The sequence below is a fragment of the Scyliorhinus canicula genome, chromosome 17, assembly GCF_902713615.1.
Source record: "Scyliorhinus canicula chromosome 17, sScyCan1.1, whole genome shotgun sequence".
Classification (NCBI taxonomy): domain Eukaryota; kingdom Metazoa; phylum Chordata; class Chondrichthyes; order Carcharhiniformes; family Scyliorhinidae; genus Scyliorhinus; species Scyliorhinus canicula.
The window spans coordinates 48,031,462-48,053,152 of NC_052162.1; the positions used below are offsets into that span (position 1 = coordinate 48,031,462).

At 47.2% G+C, this 21,691-nt stretch overlaps 1 protein-coding gene across 7 annotated transcripts in view; it reads left to right on the top strand.

Moving 5' to 3' along the window:
• nlgn3a (neuroligin 3a) overlaps positions 1 to 21,691 on the top strand; it is a 336,056-nt gene that overhangs the window by 112,452 nt on the left and 201,913 nt on the right. For 4 of the 7 annotated variants that reach the window (XM_038775279.1, XM_038775283.1, XM_038775280.1 and 1 more), the window contains one exon: positions 6,028 to 6,087. The exons of 2 other annotated variants lie outside the window; for them this stretch is intronic. In XM_038775279.1, coding sequence (XP_038631207.1) covers positions 6,028 to 6,087 — 60 coding nt within the window. Of the gene's footprint in view, positions 1 to 4,319; positions 4,385 to 6,027; positions 6,088 to 21,691 lie in introns of those variants that run through there. One more of the 7 variants, XM_038775285.1, reaches the window with a different exon arrangement.

Sequence of the window (21,691 nt, forward strand, 5' to 3'; positions counted from 1 at the left end):
AGATAAAATGTTGCTAAGTTAACATGATGCAGTCAGTAAGGCGATGCACTCCGCCTGACCCTAATCCTTCTGCATGCCATTGTTACTGGGTGAGAGGGATTAAGCTTGATATGTGTATAAAGAGAGCTGGATTTATGCTGAATGAAGACTGACGAGAACCGGATTTAGACAAAAGCAGGGGTCAGGACAGGTGGATTTAAACATTGGACGCGATCTACTGGCCAAGTTGTGGCAGGTTGAGAGAACGAGGAGGTCGGCTATATAGCGGGAGAGGCTGAAACCAGAAACCACGCCGGCCACCGATCGGTTTCTGATCTAACCGGCCCACTCCCGTTGGCAAGATGCGGATCCCATCACGTCGAAAAATGGGAAGGACCCCTATTGAACAGCCTTTCGTGATCTAACCGCTTCCCCAGCAAGCGGCCATGCGGACGCCGTTTGTACACTATTTAAAACGTAAAGCTAGCGCAATGGCTGCTGAGGAGATCCAAGGAGGTGAGTAGCTATCTTTGAAATTGGTCACTCAGCCCGGAAGCACTGAGGCCACTATCCCAGTGCTTGAGGGGTGTTGGCGGGGGAGGGAGGAGCTTGTTTGGTGGATGGGCCGCCATCATTCAGGAGGGTCGCCACTGGGCTGGGGGTGTAGGAGCTCTGCATGCCAACCCCTGGATTATGTATACCAGTTTTAGCTGCTGCCTGTCCATCCCACCAAACACACCCAGGACAGAACCCGTCCGTAATATGGTGATGGTCCCATTAACTCCTGTTGACCATGGCAGCCGTTGGCGTGCAGCTGAAGGCTATTGTAAAGGAATTGGCAACTCGCAAGTGGATCCCCGAGGGTACACGTGTCATGTTGCAGGTGGTTGTTACTGTCTAGTATCCCAATCAAACTGAGAGGCCTGGAAACTTTTTTTGAAAACCACAGAGGCATCAAAACCACAGAGGCAACAGCCAATATTCTAACACCCAGGAGCTGGGCGCAGCACTGGGGGCGCCCCGCAACCAGAGGGTGGGTGTGTGGACCAGGGGGGGAACCAGCACTGATCAGGTAATGTTCCCAGTGGGGGTCTGGGATCCGGTGCCCAGGCGACCCTGCTATGGCCGAGGATGAGTGTGTATGATGGGCTAAGGGTTGACCGGGGATTTGAAGGTGGATGATGTCTGGGGGATCCAAGGGTCCTGAGGCGGAAACCATAGCTGTTCGCTGGTCTCTCACCCTCTCCAGTTCCTTACAGATATCACATTATGGATGATATCATGGACCCCGCAGAAACGTCCATTGCGTTGTTAGTGGCAGGCCAGGCGGTGAGACACCAGAGAAGGCAGTGTCGACAGAGGCTCGAGGCAGCAGCCCATGTGCAGGGGCCTGCCCCATATCATGAGGTCCTGGCTGCCTATCAGGGTGATTGCCCAAGGTATACAGCTGTCGTTGGTCTTTTGAACAAATGACAGACAGCATTTCCTGAGGAGGCTCTGCCTCAATAAGAAGATAGCATGGCATCTGTGCTGTGTCCTTGTGGACTTGGCACCATGTGGTGAAGGAGGATACCAGGTGACCACCATGGTCACTGCAGTCCTAAATTCTATGCTTCAGGATCATTCCAGGGCTCGAGCAGGGACTTGGTGGCGCATCCCAACCAACAGCCATGAAGACACGGATGCCCGACTACATAAACTTTGACCTGATCCAAGCACAACAAGATGCCCGGGCAGCAGGATTCTCTGCAATCGCAGGGATGCCCCAGGTCCAGTGGTTAATAGATGGCACACATGTCGCCTTGTATGCACCGGACCGTCCGGGAGTGCCCTTCATCAAAAGGAAGTGGTTCCACTCCCTGAACGTCCAACTTGTGTGCGACCATCACATGAAAATCAAGCACATGTGCGCACGTTTCCCAGGGAGTGTGTTTGACAGCTACATCCTGGGGCAGTTGGCGTTTCGCAGTACCTTCTAGGGTGACTGGATGGCTCTTGGGGGATAAGGGGTACACGCTCAGGACCTGGCTGACGACATCAGTATGGAAGCCAGTGACTGATGCGGAGACCTGATATCACGAGGGCCATGTGGACACTTGTGCTGTTATTGAGCGGCGCATCGGCTGCTGAAAATGCGGTTCCGATGCCAAGACTGTTTTGCTGGTGCACCGCAGTACACACCCCAGAGAGTCGCCTGCTCTATAGTGGTCTGCTGTGCCCCCCACAAACTGGCGCAGCAGTGGGGCGACGTGCTGGCGGTGGAGGAGAAGGAACATGCCGCAACTGGACCAGAGGGGCTAGAGGATGAGCCTGGGGAGGACCTGCAGGACCATCTGTGGGGGGTGGAGGACAGGCGGCGGCGGCAAGGGTCATGCATCCCCGAAGGGCCGGGGTGGCCCTCATCCTTGCCCGCTTCTTATAGGGCTTGGCTTTGTCCGTCATCTCAAACCCTGCCTCCCACCCGCACAAGGTCTGTGTTTCATCACTCCAGGATGATGGGCCTGTGTACGCACTGTCAGGGGGTCATTATACAAGGCCGGGAGGCGGGGTGGGGGAGTGCAAGTGATGATAACCAGCTGTGGTCTGAGGTCTGGCGCTTCTCTATCTATGCCATAGTCTGTCTCCTGCCTGCTGAATCACCTGCACGTGTTATGCCTTGGTGGAGGGTGGGGGTGGGGGCTTCAGACTGACCTGCAGTGCGGAATAACGTGACAGAGGCCCAATATGTCTCGGGTGCAACATACGTTTAATGGTGTACAATCCTGACCTTAACTGTCCCTAGCTTCTGAGGGTGCTGCCCTCTCATTCCCCATGCCCTCTCAGTTATCCTCAATCTTCCTAGCCCTCTGAGCTCTACCACTAGGATGCACATCAGAGATACCCTGCTGCCTATCGTGTTCTGTGACCTTTGATCCCCCGGCGGGTGTCCTCTTGCCCTTGCCGGTGGCACATGTCTTGCTATGCCAGCCCGTTCCGCATGTTGACCCGAGACGCGCCGTTGGCAGGGAGAGTGGACTAGGGAGGGCTGATGACCGCCGTCATCTCCCTCGGTTAGCGTCCAGTCCTCCCACCTCCCGATCGGTGCCTGGAGGGCCATGGGTGTCAGATCGGGATGGAGCTCCGGCTGCTTCTCAGTAATGCCCCTTTGTGAGCAGTATTATGCTGGCGGCCAGGCATGGGGCCATTGGGTTGGGGGGAGGTGGTAACATGTGGGACTGGTGCCAAATCACCCATGCGGCCCGGTCGAGGTTGTCGACCTTCTTGCGGCACTCGGTGGCGGCTTTTCTTGTCACACTCCTCTGCTACTGCCTCCCAGCCGGCACTGGCTGCCCTGTGGCTGACCCTCTGGCACCTTCGAGCAAACAGGGTGTCCCGTCTTGACTCCACCGCGCCCATTAGTCTGGCCAGGTCACCATCCACGAATTGTGGAGCTGGTCTGTGGTGGTATACCAGTGTGCTATTACGGGACTGGTTTAAGTGCTGCTCCCCCACATTAGCGAGGAGCTGCCATGCACTGTCCCAGTGAATCAGCAGGCGGGACAGTCATTTGCGGCGTGAAGCTTGTGGGGCTCTATTAAGTGGCCGCATTAATGTTAGATACCCGTGATGGCCTTGCCAGGTTAGCTGTGGGGAAACTCCTGCCAAGTCCCGAAAGATGTGCTCTTAGGTAATTTGGACATTCTGAATTCTCCCTCTGTGTACTCGAAAAGGTGCCGGCATGTGGCGACTAGAGGATTTTCACAGTAACTTTATTGCAATGTTAATGTAAGCCTACTTATGACAATAAAGATTATTATAATTATTATTTCCCGCTTGCTACTACACTTAAATTTTGTTAGATTCTGACCATTATCAGAAGGTGACTTAAATGTAAATAGAAGAGGGTAAAAAAAAATAGTATTCAGGTACAGTGAGGAAAATACATTTGCATTAGAAGGTGTAAGGATTCAGGAGAACTGCATTTGCACAGTATGAGGGATAAGTGATGTACCATCAATTGGACGCGAGACACGATGGAGGTCCAAACTTAGGCTATAATCAGCTAGATGTTAGCCCGGTGGTCGACTACAGTGAAAGGCTGACCGCCGGGAACTCTGGGTACGTATACCCTGCCTCGGAGGCGGGGTCTACTGGCCTCGCAACCAATTGGTGAGCAGTCACATGACTAGTCCCAGCCAATCAGCCGAGAGGCACATGACCAGCCAGAGCCAATGGGAAACCAGTGCTCTGCACCAATGGCAGTGCTCCTGTTCATACCATCACAATAAAGAAAAAGGAATTTTGATATTGTGGGGCATCAAGGAGCTGTGTTTAAATTTATCAAAGATTAATAAAGAGAGTTTGATTTGGAGTAAATTTCAAACTCAGGATGGAGACATTTGAAGAGCTAAAGGAGGATAGAACGGTAGGACCTGACAAGATAGATCAAGGGAATAGTAGAGATTTTAGGAAGAATATTTCAGAGTTTTATTGAGTGTGCATATGTATCAGAGAACTGTAGAAAAGCCAATGTAATGCCCGTTTTCAAGAACAGGTATTGCAAATTCAGGTAATTACAGTTTATCATTTGGAGTTCAGAGAATTTTTAAAGATAAAGGACATGATCCAACGGCCACGCTGCGTCGAACAGCTCGCCGTGACATAGCGTGCCAATGACAGCAGGGAGCTCCCATTCCCGGGATCTACCTGGCTCGCCACACCTCGCGAGATCCAACGCTATCTCGCGAGATGTTATGGTGTAAATCCCACCCACAATGGGCTCGGCCCCTCCCGATCTCTGTAATCTCCTCCGGCCGTATAACTGTTCCGTCTGGTACCCGTTTGTGGGCACCAGTGCTGATTGGCACTCGCCCGAGGTGGCTGGGGTGAAGGGGTTGAATACCAAAGCCTCTGGTATCTCGGGAATCTGCACATTAGAGTGAGGCTAACTGCCTCGCTCTACTATGCAGATTTGGCAAAAAGTGTATTTTATTTGGCACACAAATTATTAACATTTTGAAGTGTTTGAACAGGTTGTAGGGAAGTATCTTGAGGTTATGACCTGAGCAATGTGTCTTGCTTGGACTAGGATTTTTTTTTGTTGATAGCAAGTTTGGCCAGGCCGCATCAGGTGCCCATTGGATCAGGAGCATGCGACTGAAGTGCAAACAAAACTCTAATAAATGGTGTAGGATTTATGGACCTCACTGTCCTCATAGGACGAGCAGTAGATAACACTGTTAATGTGATAGCAATACAACTGGGATTCCACACAGACCAATCCCATACACCATCAGTGACAGACAAACTGATGAAACTCAGCATTTACGAATATCACAAAGTGTAACCAGGCTGGAAGAAGCAGAGCCTTACTCTTTTCATGTTGCAATGTCATGAAGGCATTTGTATAGATTTTCTCTATTTGATATTACTAGTAAAACTGCAATACATCCTTTCAGATCAGAGCAAATCTTCACACGTGCATCTCTTAAGGAACAAAATCCACAGCAGTTCTCCCCCAAGGATTGGGATAAGAAAAACCTGTGAACAATCAATCTAAAATAAAAGCAAGAAATGGTGGAAACACACAGCAGAGCCACCAGTATGTAACAAAAGGGAAAGACAGGTTCACATTTCAGATAAGGCTTTTAATAAGAATTCCTGAGGGAGCACTCAGTGTTTATTCTTCAGTCAGAGAAACATTTGAAAAATGGGGCTTTTGTGTGGGGGCAGTCTCTGCCTGAATCCTAAAAGGTTATTGCATGGTCTGCCTCACCATGAGATGGAGGAGCAGACAGTGGAGTGGGGGGCATGATGTCCAATTTAATATTCTCAACATTCTCAAATCGGAGTGGTACTGCACTGGCAGCTCCAACAGAATGGACCAGCTGTGCCCTGGGAAGACTGAATATTTCTGCAAATAGGTCTCTCTCATGTGTGTGTGTGTGGTGTGTGTGTGTGTGCGTGTGTGTATGGGTGGGGAGGGGGAGTGAGACGGTTGTGATTGCATGCTCCTACTGTGTCTGATGGAGCCTCATGTTATTTTGCAGTATTTTATTCATTTTACAGTAAAAAGAATATCGAAGGAATGCACGAGAAAACCCAACAAGAAAATATGTAGAAAAGGAGGTAGGTAGAAACCTGGTATCACATGGGGAGGAGCGAGCATGCATTCTCACCGCAAGCAACAAGCTTCGTCATCAAACTGCAGTTAATCAAATGGAAACCGCAAGATACAGCCAAAGTGTGTGTGTGTCTTTTGATTAGAGTTTGATGTATTTTACACTGTTTTCATGCACTTGATGTCATGCGTTTTCTTCATTGTAGTAGTCCAACTAATAAGGTCAATCATGTACCAGAGAATAGCTCATTGGACACAGAAAGGAATACAGACTTGGAAACAGTCAAAATCTCCAGAGAGACAGAGAGAGACGAAAAGCATTTCTGCATTGGTCAGTGTATTGAAGTATGTTTTCTCTCTGGATGGAGGTAAATGATCAATCTCCAAGTCTCTTGTTGCAAATACGATTGATAAGCTGGCAAACATTCAGGTTGAGATTGAACCTTGTCTCCCCTGTTTTTTGCATGCAAAACAAGGAAAATTAAGGGTCTATTTTCAAGAAGCAATATTCTGTGGCATAAAAGGTACCTGAGGCACTTTGGGCAGGATTTTAACACACTCAAGACCCTTAACTTAGAGTTAAATTTGGGCCCTTTGGCTCAGGCAATATGTTAATTAGGACTTAAAGTCTATTTAAGTACCTTGGCCTGAAATTGGTCAACACTGGACAGACATTGTGCAAGCTCCCAGTAGTTTTTCAGGTTCTACAATGGCCTAACCTGTGGTTCTTAAGTGAGCTGAGGAGGCTGATGAAAACAAGGTAAGTAAACCGTTTTTTAAAATTTACTTTAATGAGGAGGAGCAGCAGGACTCCATCTGCTTCCACAGAAAAACTGTGGGGCTCTCATTACTTACCCCCAACCCTACCCCTCTCCACACCACATTCTAGCTCTCAGAGTCACTGCTAGTGTCCAATCTTGCTTTATGCTCAATTGACCACCTCATTCATTCATCCATTCATCCTCAGGCACTATACCCTTGCGCTTGAAGGCTACCATCAACAACTCCTTACTCAGAAAAGCTCATCCTGACGTTGCCTCCAACTACTCCATCTAAAAACTTTGCTTTCTTTCTATCCTGCTTGGTGCTCTCCCTTCATTCCCTGTTGAAATTTCTTTAGTCTGTTCATGTCTCAAGACCGTGGTGATCACTGTATTTTAATCTTTGATGATTACAATGATGTGTTAATCTTCCTGTCCTCCTTGATCTCTTTGCTGCATTCTAAACAGTTCATCCTGCACTTCATCCTCTTGACTTCTCCCAGTGTAGGAAATATATCTCTGTCGGAGTTTCACTCGAACTCTCATTTAGTTATCCTCGCCGTATCATGATTTTCCACCCTGGGTTCGTTCACTCCTATTCTTGGTCAATATGTTAAGATTTGGTAATGATCGAGGGCAGCACGGTGGCACACTGCTGCCTATGGCACGAAGGATCCGGGTTCGATCCCGGCTCTGGGGTCGCTGTCCGTGTGGAGTTTGCGCATTCTCCCTGTGTCTGCGTCGAATTCACCTCCACAGCTCAAAGATGTGCGGATTAGGTGGGTTGGCCACGCTAAATTGCCCCTAAATTGAAAACAAAAAATTGGGTACTCTTTAAAAAAAGAATTTAAAAAGAGAAAAAAAAGATTTGGAAATGTTAATTGTCGATGTGTAACTAGGATACATATTGATGATCATATTTTAAACCTGACCCACATTCTTGAGTCCTTGACCACATGAGCATTACTTTGCTGAATAACTTGTCCAATGTTATTGTGGATACCCAGAATTTTCTCCCAACATTATGAAGATGTCCTCCATATTGTTGCCCCAACTCCAGCTTGTTTTTCAGTTATTCATGCAGGCTGATCCTGACAGTGCAATGCCTCTTATGATTTGTCCCACATTCACTTTAGATTAGGCAAAACTCTGCCCCCTTTGTACTGTCCTACCCAAAATACCGCTTACTTAGCAGCCCTATCTTTAACATTCAGCAGTGTTTCCCAGTTCCTTAATTCAATATTTTCCTCATTTTCCAGATCCCTTCATAGCTACTCTCTGTTCCACTTCTAAAACCAACTCCTACCATGTACCTTCTACTCTTTAGTCTCTGCTCTTTAATTAATCACGTTCATAGAAATATAGAAAATAGGTGCAAGTGGAGACCATTCGGCCCTTCAAGCCTGCACCACCATTCAATATGATCATGGCTGATCGTGCAAATTCAGTATCCCATTCCCGCTTTCTCTCCATCCCCCTTAATCCCTTTAGCCGCAAGGGCCACATCCAGCTCTCTCTCTTGAATATATCCAACAAACTGACACCAACAGCTTTCTGTGGTCGAGAATTCCACAAGTTCACAACTCTCTGAGAAAAGACATTCTTCTTCATGTCAGTCCTGAACAGGTTGCCCCTTACTCTTAGGCTGTGACCTTAGTTCTGGACGTCCCCAACATCGTGAACATTCTTCCTGCATCTAGCCTATCCAGCGCCTTCAGGATTTAATGTTTCTATGAGATCCCTTCCCATTCTTCTAAACTCCAGTGAGCACAAGCTCATCCAAGTCGATCCAGTGTTTCTTCATATGTCAGTGCTGCCATTTCGGGAATTAGTTTGGTGAACCTTCGCTGGACACCCTCAATAGCAAGAATGTCCTTCCTCAAACTAGGAGACCAGAACTGCACACAATACCCAAACTGTGGTCTCACCAATGCCCTGTACAGCTGCAGCAAGGCATCACTACGTCTACACTCAAATCCTCCTGCTATGAAAGCTAGTATGCCATTAGCTTTCCTCACCGCCTGCTGTACCTGCATGCCAACTTTCAGCGACTGTTCCACCATGACACCCAGGTTTCTTTGCACTTCCCCTTTTCCTAAACTGCCACCATTCAGGTTCCTGTTTTTGCCACCAAAGTGGACAACCTCACATTTATCCACATTACATTGCATTTGCCAAGTATTTGCCCACTCAGCCAGTCTGCCCTGTCCAAGTCACCCTGAAGCCTCTTTGCATCCTCCTCACAGCAGACACTGTCACCCAGCTTAGTGTCGTCTGCAAATTTGGAGATATTGCATACAATTCCATCATCTAAATGATTAATGTACATTGTGAACAGCTGGGGTCCCAGCAGTAAATACTGCGGTACCCCATTAGTCACTGCATGCCACTCTGAAAAGGACCTGTATATTCCCACTCTCTGCTTCCTGCCAGCTAGTTCTCCATCTATGTCAATACATTACCCGGAATACCATGAGCTTTAATTTTGCTCATTAATCTCTCGTATGGGACCTTGTCAAAAGCCTTTTGAAAGTCAAGAAACACAACATCCACTGATTCCCCCTTGTCCACTCTACTGGTCACATCCTCAAAAAATTCCAGAAGATTTGTCAAGCATGATTTACCTTCAGTGAATCCATGCTGACTTGTACCGATCCTGTCCCCACTTTCTAAATGCTTCATTATTTCACCCTTAATAATTGACTCCAGCATTTTCCCCACCACCGATGACAGGCTAATAGGTCTATAATTCACCATTTTCTCTCCCTCCCTTTTTATAAAGTTGGGTTATATTAGCTACCCTCCAATCCATTGGAATGCATCCACTATTTCTAGGGTCACTTCCTTAGGGGCTGGTTTAGCACAGTGGGCTAAACAGCTGTAATGCAGAACAAGGCCAGCAGAGCAATTTCAATTCATGTACCAGCCTCCCCGAACAGGCGCCGGAATGTGGTGACTACATAGAACATAGAACAGTACAGCACAGAACAGGCCCTTCGGCCCTCGATGTTGTGCCGAGCAATGATCACCCTACTCAAACCCACGTATCCACCCTATACCCGTAACCCAACAACCCCCCCTTAACCTTACTTTTTAGGACACTACGGGCAATTTAGCATGGCCAATCCACCTAACCCGCACATCTTTGGACTGTGGGAGGAAACCGGAGCACCCGGAGGAAACCCACGCACACACGGGGAGGACGTGCAGACTCCGCACAGACAGTGACCCAGCCGGGAATCGAACCTGGGACCCTGGAGCTGTGAAGCATTTATGCTAACCACCATTCTACCGTGCTGCCCACTAGGGGCTATTCACAGTAACTTCATTGAAGCTTACTTGTGACAATAAGCGATTATTATTATTTAAGTACTCTGGGATGCAGAGCATCAGGCCCTGGGGACTTATCAGTTTTTAATTCCATCAATTTCTTCGATAGAATTTCCTGACTAATTAGAGTTTCCTTCAGTTCCTCCTTCATGCTAGACCCTCTGTCCCCTAGTATTTCTGGAAGGTTATTTGTGTCCTCCTTAGTAAATATAGATTCAAAGTAGTTGTTCAACTGGTCTGCCTCTCTTCATTGGCCATTATGATTCTAACTGTAAGGGACCTACATTTGTCTTCACCAGTCTTTTTCTCTTCCCATATCTTTGGAAACTTTTGCAATCTTGTTTTCTGCAAGCTTACTCCCGTATTCTATTTTCGTCTTCCGAATTAAACCCTTTGTCCTCCTCTGCTGAATTTTATATTTCTCCCAGTCCTGAGGCTTGCTACTTTTTCTCACCAATTTATATGCCTCCTCTTTGGCTTTAACACTGTTCCTGAGTTCCCCTGTTAACCATGGTTGAGCCACCTTCCCCATCTTACTCTTCCACCAGACAGGTATGTACAATTATTGAAGTTCATCCTTGTGTTCTGTAAATGTCTGCCATTGCCTATCCACCTTCAACTCCTTAAGTATCCGTTGTCAGCTTATCCTAGCCAATGCACGTCTCATACCATCAAAGTTAGCTTTCTTTAAGTTCAGGATCCTAGTCTCAGACTTAACAGTGTCACTCTCTATCTTAATGAAGAGTTCTACCATATTATGGTCCCTGTTCCCGAAAGAATATTGCACTACAACGTTGCTAATTAATCCTCTCTCATTGCACAATACCCAGTCTAGTTGGCCCGCTCTCTAGTTGGTTCCTCGACATATTGTTGGAGAAAACCATCCCTTATACATTCCCCGAAATCCTCCCCCATCGCATTGCTATCAGTTTGATTAGTCCGATCAATATGCAGGTTGATGTCACCCATGATAATTGCTGTATCCTAACTGCACGCATCTCTAATTTGCTGTCTGATGCTATCCCCAAGCGCTCAACTACTCTTTGGTGGTCTGAACACAACTCCCGCTTACGGTTTTTCTCCTTTGGTGTTCCGCAGCTCCACTCATACAAATTCCACATCATCCAGGCTAATGTCCTTCCTTACTATTACGTTAATCTCCTCTTTAACCAGTAACGCTACCACACCTCCCTTCCCTCGCCTTCTATATTTCCTGAATATTGAATACCCCTGGGACAAACACACTGGGAAAGGCTCAATGCCAGCACCAGGACAGAGTAACACACTTGGAAAGCCTCAATGCCTGCACCAGGACAGGGTAACACACTGGGAAAGGCTCAATGCCAGCACCAGGACAGAGTAACACACTGGGAAAGACTCAATGCCTGCACAAGGACAGAGTAACACACAGAGAAAGCCTCAATGCCTGAACCAGGACAGAGTAACACACTGGGAAAGCCTCAATGCCTGAACCAGGATAGAGTAACACACTGGGAAAGCATCAATACCTGAACCAGGATAGAGTAACACACTGGGAAAGCATCAATACCTGAACCAGGATAGAGTAACACACTGGGAAAGGTTTCATGCCTGCGCCAGGACAGAGCAACACACTGGGAAAGCATCAATGCCTGCACCAGGACAGAGTAACACACTGGGAAAGGCTCAATACCTGCACCAGGACAGAGTAACACACTGGGAAAAGCTTAATGCCTGCACCAGGACAGAGTAACACACTGGGAAAGCATCAATACCTGAACCAGGATAGAGTAACACACTGGGAAAGGCTTAATGCCTGCACCAGGACAGAGTAACACACTGGGAAAGCATCAATGCCTGCACCAGGACAGAGTAACACACTGGGAAAGCATCAATGCCTGCACCAGGACAGAGTAACACACAGGGAAAGGCTCAATGCCTGCACCAGGACAGAGTAACACACTGGGTAAGGCTTAATGCCTGAACCAGGACAGAGTAACACACAGGGAAAGGCTTAATGCCTGCACCAGGACAGAGTAACACACTGGGTAAGGCTCAATGCCTGCACCAGGACAGAGTAACACACTGGGTAAGCCTCAATGCCTGCACCAGGACAGAGTAACACACTGGGAAAGCATCAATGCCTGCACCAGGACAGAGTAACACACTGGGAAAGGCTCAATGCCTGTACCAGGACAGAGTAACACTCTGGGAAAGCCTCAATGCCTGAACCAGGACAGAGTAACATACTGGGAAAGGCTCAATGCCTGTACCAGGACAGAGTAACATACTGGGAAAGGCTCAATGCCTGCACCAGGACAGAGTAACACACTGGGAAAGCATCAATGCCTGAACCAGGACAGAGTAACACACAGGGAAAGGCTTAATGCCTGCACCAGGACAGAGTAACACACTGGGAAAGGCTCAATGCCTGCACCAGGACAGAGTAACACACTGGGAAAGGCTCAATGCCTGCACCAGGACAGAGTAACACACTGGGAAAGCATCAATGCCTGAACAAGGACAGATTGACACACTGGGAAAGGCTCAATGCCTGCACCAGGACAGAGTAACACACTGAGAAAATCTTAATGCCTGCACCAGGACAGAGTAACACACTGGGTAAGCCTCAATGCCTGCACCAGGACAGAGTAACACTGGGAAAAGCTTAATGCCTGCACCAGGACAGAGTAACACACTGGGTAAGCCTCAATGCCTGCACCAGGACAGAGTAACACACTGGGAAAGGCTCAATGCCTGTACCAGGACAGAGTAACACTCTGGGAAAGCCTCAATGCCTGAACCAGGACAGAGTAACATACTGGGAAAGGCTCAATGCCTGTACCAGGCCAGAGTAACATACTGGGAAAGGCTCAATGCCTGCACCAGGACAGAGTAACACACTGGGAAAGCATCAATGCCTGAACCAGGACAGAGTAACACACAGGGAAAGGCTTAATGCCTGCACCAGGACAGAGTAACATACTGGGAAAGGCTCAATGCCTGCACCAGGACAGAGTAACACACAGGGAAAGGCTTAATGCCTGCACCAGGACAGAGTAACACACTGGGAAAGGCTCAATGCCTGCACCAGGACAGAGTAACACACAGGGAAAGGCTTAATGCCTGCACCAGGACAGAGTAACACACTGGGAAAGGCTCAATGCCTGCACCAGGACAGAGTAACACACTGGGAAAGCATCAATGCCTGAACCTGGACAGATTGACACACTGGGAAAGGCTCAATGCCTGCACCAGGACAGAGTAACACACTGAGAAAATCTTAATGCCTGCACCAGGACAGAGTAACACACTGGGTAAGCCTCAATGCCTGCACCAGGACAGAGTAACACTGGGAAAAGCTTAATGCCTGCACCAGGACAGAGTAACACACTGGGTAAGCCTCAATGCCTGCACCAGGACAGAGTAACACACTGGGAAAGCATCAATGCCTGAACCAGGATAGAGTAACACACAGGGAAAGGCTCAATGCCTGCACCAGGACAGAGTAACACACTGAGAAAGGCTCAATGCCTGCACCAGGACAGAGTAACATACTGGGAAAGGCTCAATGCCTGCACCAGGACAGAGTAACACACTGGGAAAGCATCAATGCCTGCACCAGGACAGAGTAACACACTGGGAAAGGCTCAATGCCTGTACCAGGACAGAGTAACACTCTGGGAAAGCCTCAATGCCTGAACCAGGACAGAGTAACATACTGGGAAAGGCTCAATGCCTGTACCAGGACAGAGTAACATACTGGGAAAGGCTCAATGCCTGCACCAGGACAGAGTAACACACTGGGAAAGCATCAATGCCTGAACCAGGACAGAGTAACACACAGGGAAAGGCTTAATGCCTGCACCAGGACAGAGTAACACACTGGGAAAGGCTCAATGCCTGCACCAGGACAGAGTAACACACTGGGAAAGGCTCAATGCCTGCACCAGGACAGAGTAACACACTGGGAAAGCATCAATGCCTGAACCAGGACAGATTGACACACTGGGAAAGGCTCAATGCCTGCACCAGGACAGAGTAACACACTGAGAAAATCTTAATGCCTGCACCAGGACAGAGTAACACACTGGGTAAGCCTCAATGCCTGCACCAGGACAGAGTAACACTGGAAAAGCTTAATGCCTGCACCAGGACAGAGTAACACACTGGGTAAGCCTCAATGCCTGCACCAGGACAGAGTAACACACTGGGAAAGGCTCAATGCCTGTACCAGGACAGAGTAACACTCTGGGAAAGCCTCAATGCCTGAACCAGGACAGAGTAACATACTAGGAAAGGCTCAATGCCTGTACCAGGACAGAGTAACATACTGGGAAAGGCTCAATGCCTGCACCAGGACAGAGTAACACACTGGGAAAGCATCAATGCCTGAACCAGGACAGAGTAACACACAGGAAAAGGCTTAATGCCTGCACCAGGACAGAGTAACATACTGGGAAAGGCTCAATGCCTGCACCAGGACAGAGTAACACACTGGGAAAGCATCAATGCCTGAACCAGGACAGAGTAACACACTGGGAAAGCATCAATGCCTGAACCAGGACAGATTGACACACTGGGAAAGGCTCAATGCCTGCACCAGGACAGAGTAACACACTGAGAAAATCTTAATGCCTGCACCAGGACAGAGTAACACACTGGGTAAGCCTCAATGCCTGCACCAGGACAGAGTAACACTGGGAAAAGCTCAATGCCTGCACCAGGACAGAGTAACACACTGGGTAAGCCTCAATGCCTGCACCAGGACAGAGTAACACACTGGGAAAGCATCAATGCCTGAACCAGGATAGAGTAACACACAGGGAAAGGCTCAATGCCTGCACCAGGACAGAGTAACACACTGAGAAAGGCTCAATGCCTGCACCAGGACAGAGTAACATACTGGGAAAGGCTCAATGCCTGCACCAGGACAGAGTAACACTGGGAAAGCCTCAATGCCTGCACCAGGACAGAGTAACACTGGGAAAGCCTCAATGCCTGCACCAGGACAGAGTAACACACTGGGAAAGGCTCAATGCCTGCACCAGGACAGAGTTACACACTGGGTAAGCCTCAATGCCTGCACCAGGACAGAGTTACACACTGGGTAAGCCTCAATGCCTGCACCAGGACAGAGTAACACACTGGGTAAGCCTCAATGCCTGCTCCAGGAAAGAGACTAACTCGTATCCTGAGGGAAATGGATCTCACATTTGATTTTAATTGCACAACTGCTTGAAAACACAATGTAGTTGAAAGATGCGCATCCTGTCATTTATAGTATTACTGTGATGTCTAAATTGCGGGAGAAGTGTTACAAATGTTGTACAGAACTTGTGTGAGTGGGTTGATGTTTATGAAAAGAATTCTTTCTGAATGTTTTGAACATCTGGTGTATCGTTCTCAACTAATTTCGGATGATTTTATGCGAGAAGAAAATCACTTTGAAGGATGTGAAGTTTACTGTAAACATCAGTGACAATTCGTCTGACTCTACTTTTCCAGGATGTTTTCAATTAATCCGACAGATTTGTTGTATCTGTTGTTGAAATCTGCTGTTGCTGAGTACTGAGCAGTTAAAGGCATGAGGGTGGGGCATCTTGTCAGCGTTCCAGTGTAGGTGCTGAGTTGCCAATTTGTGTCAGCAGTTTGCTTGCATAATGAAATTTTCACCTTGGTTGTGCTGCTAAGGTGAAATGATTAACAGCAGGGAGGCCTTGTTGCAGGAAAAGAGAATGTATAACCTCGAGGATTGCTGGAAAGAGCAGTCTCCACTGGCTGGGTAATATTAGGGTGGGCTGGTACTGTGGATAGACCTTAATGAGCATTGATGAGTGTGGGTTGGGACCTTAAAAAGGAGGACACAGCTATGTGATAATTTAGTTCTGGAACTATTTGAGATTGGTATTCTTCCCTGAGATCTGCATTGCCTTTTACAGGCAGGCATATTTAGTGAGGTAGTAGTACAATGCTCTTAGGACCTCCTCACTGGATATTTCCCTCCTGCTCAGCACTGAAGACGATGATGAAGCATTATTTTCTGTAAAATGGAGTATAAGTAAGGCTCTGTCAATGGAGCAATGCACAAGGTCAAAGAGAAAAAATCCCTTTAATGGTAATTAGCTAATTAAATTGACCTCTTGTATTCTCCCAGTCTTTGGATTGTGGAAAATAACTGTTATAATGTATAACTAAGACTATAAACTTAAAATTGGGCTTTTTAAAAGTGGAAAAGAAAAATACTACCTAAAATTTCACTGGATCATAGATTTTTAACTTGTATGAGCTCAGTCACAAGTAATAATATACGTAACTTGTGGAATCTTGTGCTCTCTCCCATGGAACTGTTGGTGCAGGGTGGTGGGTCAGGATCCTGTCACCTTCTTGCCTCCACCCTTCTACATCCATGGCAGGATGACTTATTGACGGCCTTTTCACCCTGTCACCAGTTGAAGCCAGTAAGTGGTCAAATAATGGCCACTTAATGGCCTCATCTTGCTACGTCTGGTATTAACTTACTGACAGGTGGGGGGCTCACCATGGCATCTTTGTTTGTGAGCTTCGCCGGGGTTTGAGGTTGCTCTTTGAAAGGCTTCAGTGCTTGAGTGAGGAAAATTGGTATTGGGAAGGGGGTGGCTGCAGGGAGCCACTCCCATCCTGCGTCTCCCTTCTCACCATCACTCAGCTGTACCTGGCTTCTTCCTCAATCCAAGCATGTGGAGGAGTGTAGTCCCAGCAGCAGCCAACACCTCCTCATTGGCACAGCTGAGTACACAAGAGCTGCTGGCCTCAAATTGGCCAACAGCCCTTAGTGAGTGGGACTTCTGTCCCCTGACATCCCTGATATGGCAAAAGACCTGCTGCTGACTTGCTAAGTGCTTAAGTGGCATAAGGTGTGGCAGGCCTTCCCCAAAAGAGGCAATGTGCGAATCTTGCTGGCTCTCCCGCTGATGGTCAAGACCCCTGGTGCCTCCACATGATTCTGCCCAATGTTTCTATAGCTTCCTTAGTAAGGCTGAGTTATGAAATCTGGAGCTCCTGGGCAGTGTTCCAACGCTATAGTCTGACTGCTATCATGCTGCTCGAGGATTTAAATCACTTTGATTTCATCTAATTATCCAAATCACCTGGAGAGTAACTGCAGCTGGAATAGTCTCTCTGAGTTACATGCTCCTTGATACCTTAAGGATGAATCTGCTTAGAGAGTGCTGTGTTCTAAAGCTACTTCCATGCTGTAAATCTACATCCATTGGCATGTGCACAGTTCTCTCACTGTTAACTGTACTTAGAAATATAAACTGCTTGACTAACTTTGTTTGGATGGTAATGAGTCCCATATGTCTTACTAACTGCCATTGGCTTCCATAGTCTCACCTCTGTCTGATGTCTGACAGAACTGTAGCAGGTGCAAATGTAAACAAGGAGAGGAGGATTAAGCGTACAGAAATTATGCTGCTGCCTTGAGACCAATGCACAGAATATGAAAGAGATTTGCATGTTGCAGATGAAAATTCTTGTTCAGTTCGACCTTGTCCTCAGGTTTTGAACGTAGGACTGCAAAATGACAACCCTTCTATCCTGTTGTACTGACTCAATTATTGCAGAGATTGACTGAACAGAAGCATTAATAATGGAGTGTTTAATATTAAAAATTTAAATTAAAATTTTTAAATTTTCAATTGTAATAACATGGGTGGCATGGTAGCACAGCGGTTAGCACTGCTGCTTCACAGCGTCAGGGCCCCAGGTTCCATTCCCGGCTTGGGTCACTGTCTGTGCGGAGTCTGCACGTTCTTCCTGTCTCTGCGTGGGTTTCCTCCGGGTGCTCTGGTTTCCTCCCACAAGACCCGAAAGACATGCTAGGTGATTTGGACATTTGGACATTAGAGACTGAAAAAATCTCATCCAATTGGAGGCCTAGACTGAAAGCAACTAACTGGAAGAGGTCCATCTTCAACCATAATGTATAAGAGCAGAATTAGATCATTTGGCCCATCGAGTCTATTCCGCCATTTGATCATGGCTGATGCATTTCTCAGCCTGATTCTCCTGCTTTCTCCCTTTAACCCTTGATCCATTTATTGATCAATAGCCTTTCTATCTCTGCCTTAAAAACACAGTGAATTGGCCTCCACAGCCTTTTGCGGCAATGAGTTCCACAGATTCACCACCCTTTGGCTGAAGAAATTCCTCCTCATCTCAGTTTTAAATGATCATCCCTTCAGTCTGAGGCTGTGTCCTCGGGTTATAGTCTCGCCTACTAGTGGAAACATCATTTCCAAGTCCATTCTATCTAGGCCTCTCAGTATTCTGTAATTTTCAATGCGATTTCTCCCCCCCCCCCCTCATCCTTCTGAACTCCATCGAGTACAGGCACAGAGTCATCAACCGCTCCTCGTATGACAAGCCTTTCATTCCCGGGATCATTCTTGTGAACCACCTCTGGGTCCCCTCCAAGGGTAGCACATCATTCCTTAAAAACGGGGCCCAAAACTGCTAACATTATTCCAAATTAGGCCTGACCAGAGCTTTCTGGAGCCTCAGCAATACATCCATGCTCTTGTATACTAGCTCTCTTGGTAGCATTGCATTTGCCTTCCTAACTGCCAACTGAACCTGCATGTTAACCTTAAGAGAATCCTGAACTATGACTCCTGTGTCCCTTAGTGCTTTAGATTGCAGAAGCCTTTCCCCATTTAGATAATAGTCTATGCCTTTATTCTTTCTGTCAAAGTACATAAGATTACACTTTTCCACATTGTATTTCATATGCCACTTCTTTGCCTACTCTCCTAGCCTTTCCAAGTCCTTCTGCAGCCTCCCCGTTTCCTCAACATTACCTGTCCCCTCAGTTCCTTCTAGATTGTTAATGTATATTGTGGACAGTTGTGGTCCTATCACTAACCCCTGCGGAACACGACTAGTCACCGACTGAATTAACCCCTTTATCCCACTCTCTGCCTTCTGCCGGTCAGCCAATCCTCTACCCATGCCAACTCCTTGCCCCTAACACCATTGGCTCTTATCTTATTTAGCAGCCTCCTGTACGGCACCTTGTCAAAAAGCCTTCTGGAAATGTAAATAGACCACATCCACTGACTCTCCCTCGTCTAGCTTCATCATTTCCTCCTCAAAGAATTCAAAAGGGTTCATCAGGCATGACCTCCCATTGATGAAGTCGTACTGACTCAGCGCTATTTTACCATGCACCTCTAAGCACACTGCAATTTTGTCCTTAATAACGGACTTTAAAATCTTACCAATCACTGAAATCAGGCTAACTGGCCTTTATTTCCTGTATTCTGCCTCACTCCCTTCTTAAACAGGGGTGTTACATTAGTCATTTTCCAGTCCTCTGGGACCCTCCCTGACTGCAGTGATTCCTGAAAGATCACTGTCAATGCCTCCACAATCTCTTCCATTACTTCCTTCAGAACCCTGGGGTGTAGTCCATCCGGTCCGGGTAATTTATCCACCTTGAGACCTTTCAGCTTCCCCAGCACCTTCTCTTTAGTGATGGCCACCACACTCACCTCTGCCCCCAACTCTCTTGAAATTCTGGTCTGCCACTGGTGTCTTCCACCCTGCAGACTTATGCAAAGTACATATTCAGAACCTCTGCAATTTCTTTGTTCCCCATTACTACTTCTCCACCTCATTTTCTAGTGGTCCACTGCCCATTCTTGCCTTTTATATATCGGAAAAAAAAACCCTCGCAATCTTCTTTTATATTACGAGCTAGCTTACACTCCTATTTCATCTTCTTCCCCCTTATTGCTTTTTTACTTATCCTCTGCTTGCTTTTAAAAGTTTCCAAATCTTCTGGCTTTACACTAATCCTTGTCACACTGTATGCTTCTTTCTTTTGTTTATATGCTGTCCCTGACTTCATTTGCCAGCCATGGTTGCCTCATCCTACCCTTAAGTCCATGTACCGGATTCTCCGCAGCCCCTTGCCGAAATTGCAGACGGCGGGGGAGGTGGAAAATCCACTTTCACGTCGTAATCGAACCCGCCGTCCTGCGGCGATTCTCCGTGTCCCTAACATCAGTGTGACCACGAGTATGGCGCCTTGCCGGGTGGCCATTGCCAGAGGCCAGCCCAGCAATCTTCCGCTCCCAACTGGCCGAGTTCCCGACGGTGTGGAACTAACCACCTATTGCCGGTCGGGATGCTGGCGTGGCAGCTGCAGACTCAGTCCACAGCACCCTGGTCTGGGGAGGGGGATCGGATGCCGGGCGTGGGGGAGTCTTATAGGCGGCCGGGGATTAGTTCTGCGGAGTTAGATGTTCGTATCCGCAGTTAAAGCTGCGAGATTTACTCCGGGTCCCTGCTAGCCCACTGCAGGGCATTGAATTAGTCCAACTTTTTTATCGGAATTTCGGGAGTAAAACTCCATCGTTTTTACACTGGCGTGAGGACATAGTCTAATTTTGGGAGAATCCAGCTCCACGTTTGTAGGTAGATTCACAGTGCTGTTAAGAGGGGGTTCCATGATTCTAGCCCAGCAACAAGGAATAGCAATATATTTCAAAGTCAGAATGATGTGTTACTTAGCAGGTTGGGGTAGTTTCAGGTATTGATGTTCCCACGCCATGACTATCTTATATTGTGGTGAAGAGAATAGAGAATAGCGTAGAAATAAAGTCGGCATGATAATTAATCATTTAGAGGGCAAACTATTTCAGGATATCAAACTAGTAATGCAGACTTTGCGATTTTGGCTTCATCAAGGTGCATGATGAAACTTGGATTTAATAGAGTGTTACGACACCCTGGTCTAGCATGCTGCCAATTCCAGCTCCACTTGACCTGGAGTCACAACACAATTGAAATTAATTTGTAATTTAAAAAAACCCAAAGTCTTTTGTCTTTGCTGCCCAATAACTACAGTCACCAGGTTTGTAAATTTAAACACAATTAACATTTATTAATGACAATAACTACAATTAAACAGGCAATAAATACAACTGGATGAATACTATCTAATTTATAAACCCCCTCCCCCCCTTAACTCACCCCACCCCCTACATACACACAAGATAGACAAAAACAGGGGAAAGAGGGGTGTGAAAATAACATCTAAAGTAAAAGGATAAGAGTCTCTGTTTCAGATGAATGTCTTCCAATTAGATTCTTTCCACCTCGGCCTCCAATTCGATGAGGTCTTTGCTTTCAGCCTGCAATGGTTTTCGTTGTAGATTCACTAGGGTCTCAAGATTTCTCTGCAGCCAGAAACAGCAGGCAAGAAGCAGAATGCACAACCTCTCCTCTCTGCGTCCACAAACTTTCTCTTGGGTTCTCTGAAAACACTCCCACCTGGAAGAACTCAATCACCGCATGTTGCCATGCAGAATATGATCCCTGGCCAATCCATTGGCCACCAGACGACCAATTGAACCGAATTCCTCCAATCTCTCAGGTGGAAGATAGTCTGAGTTCTCTTGTTCAAATGCTAAAACCTCATTGCACAGTGTACTATTTTGTAACTTTTGGGTTCCTCCTTTCCTCTGCTCGAGTTAAACATGTATATCTATTA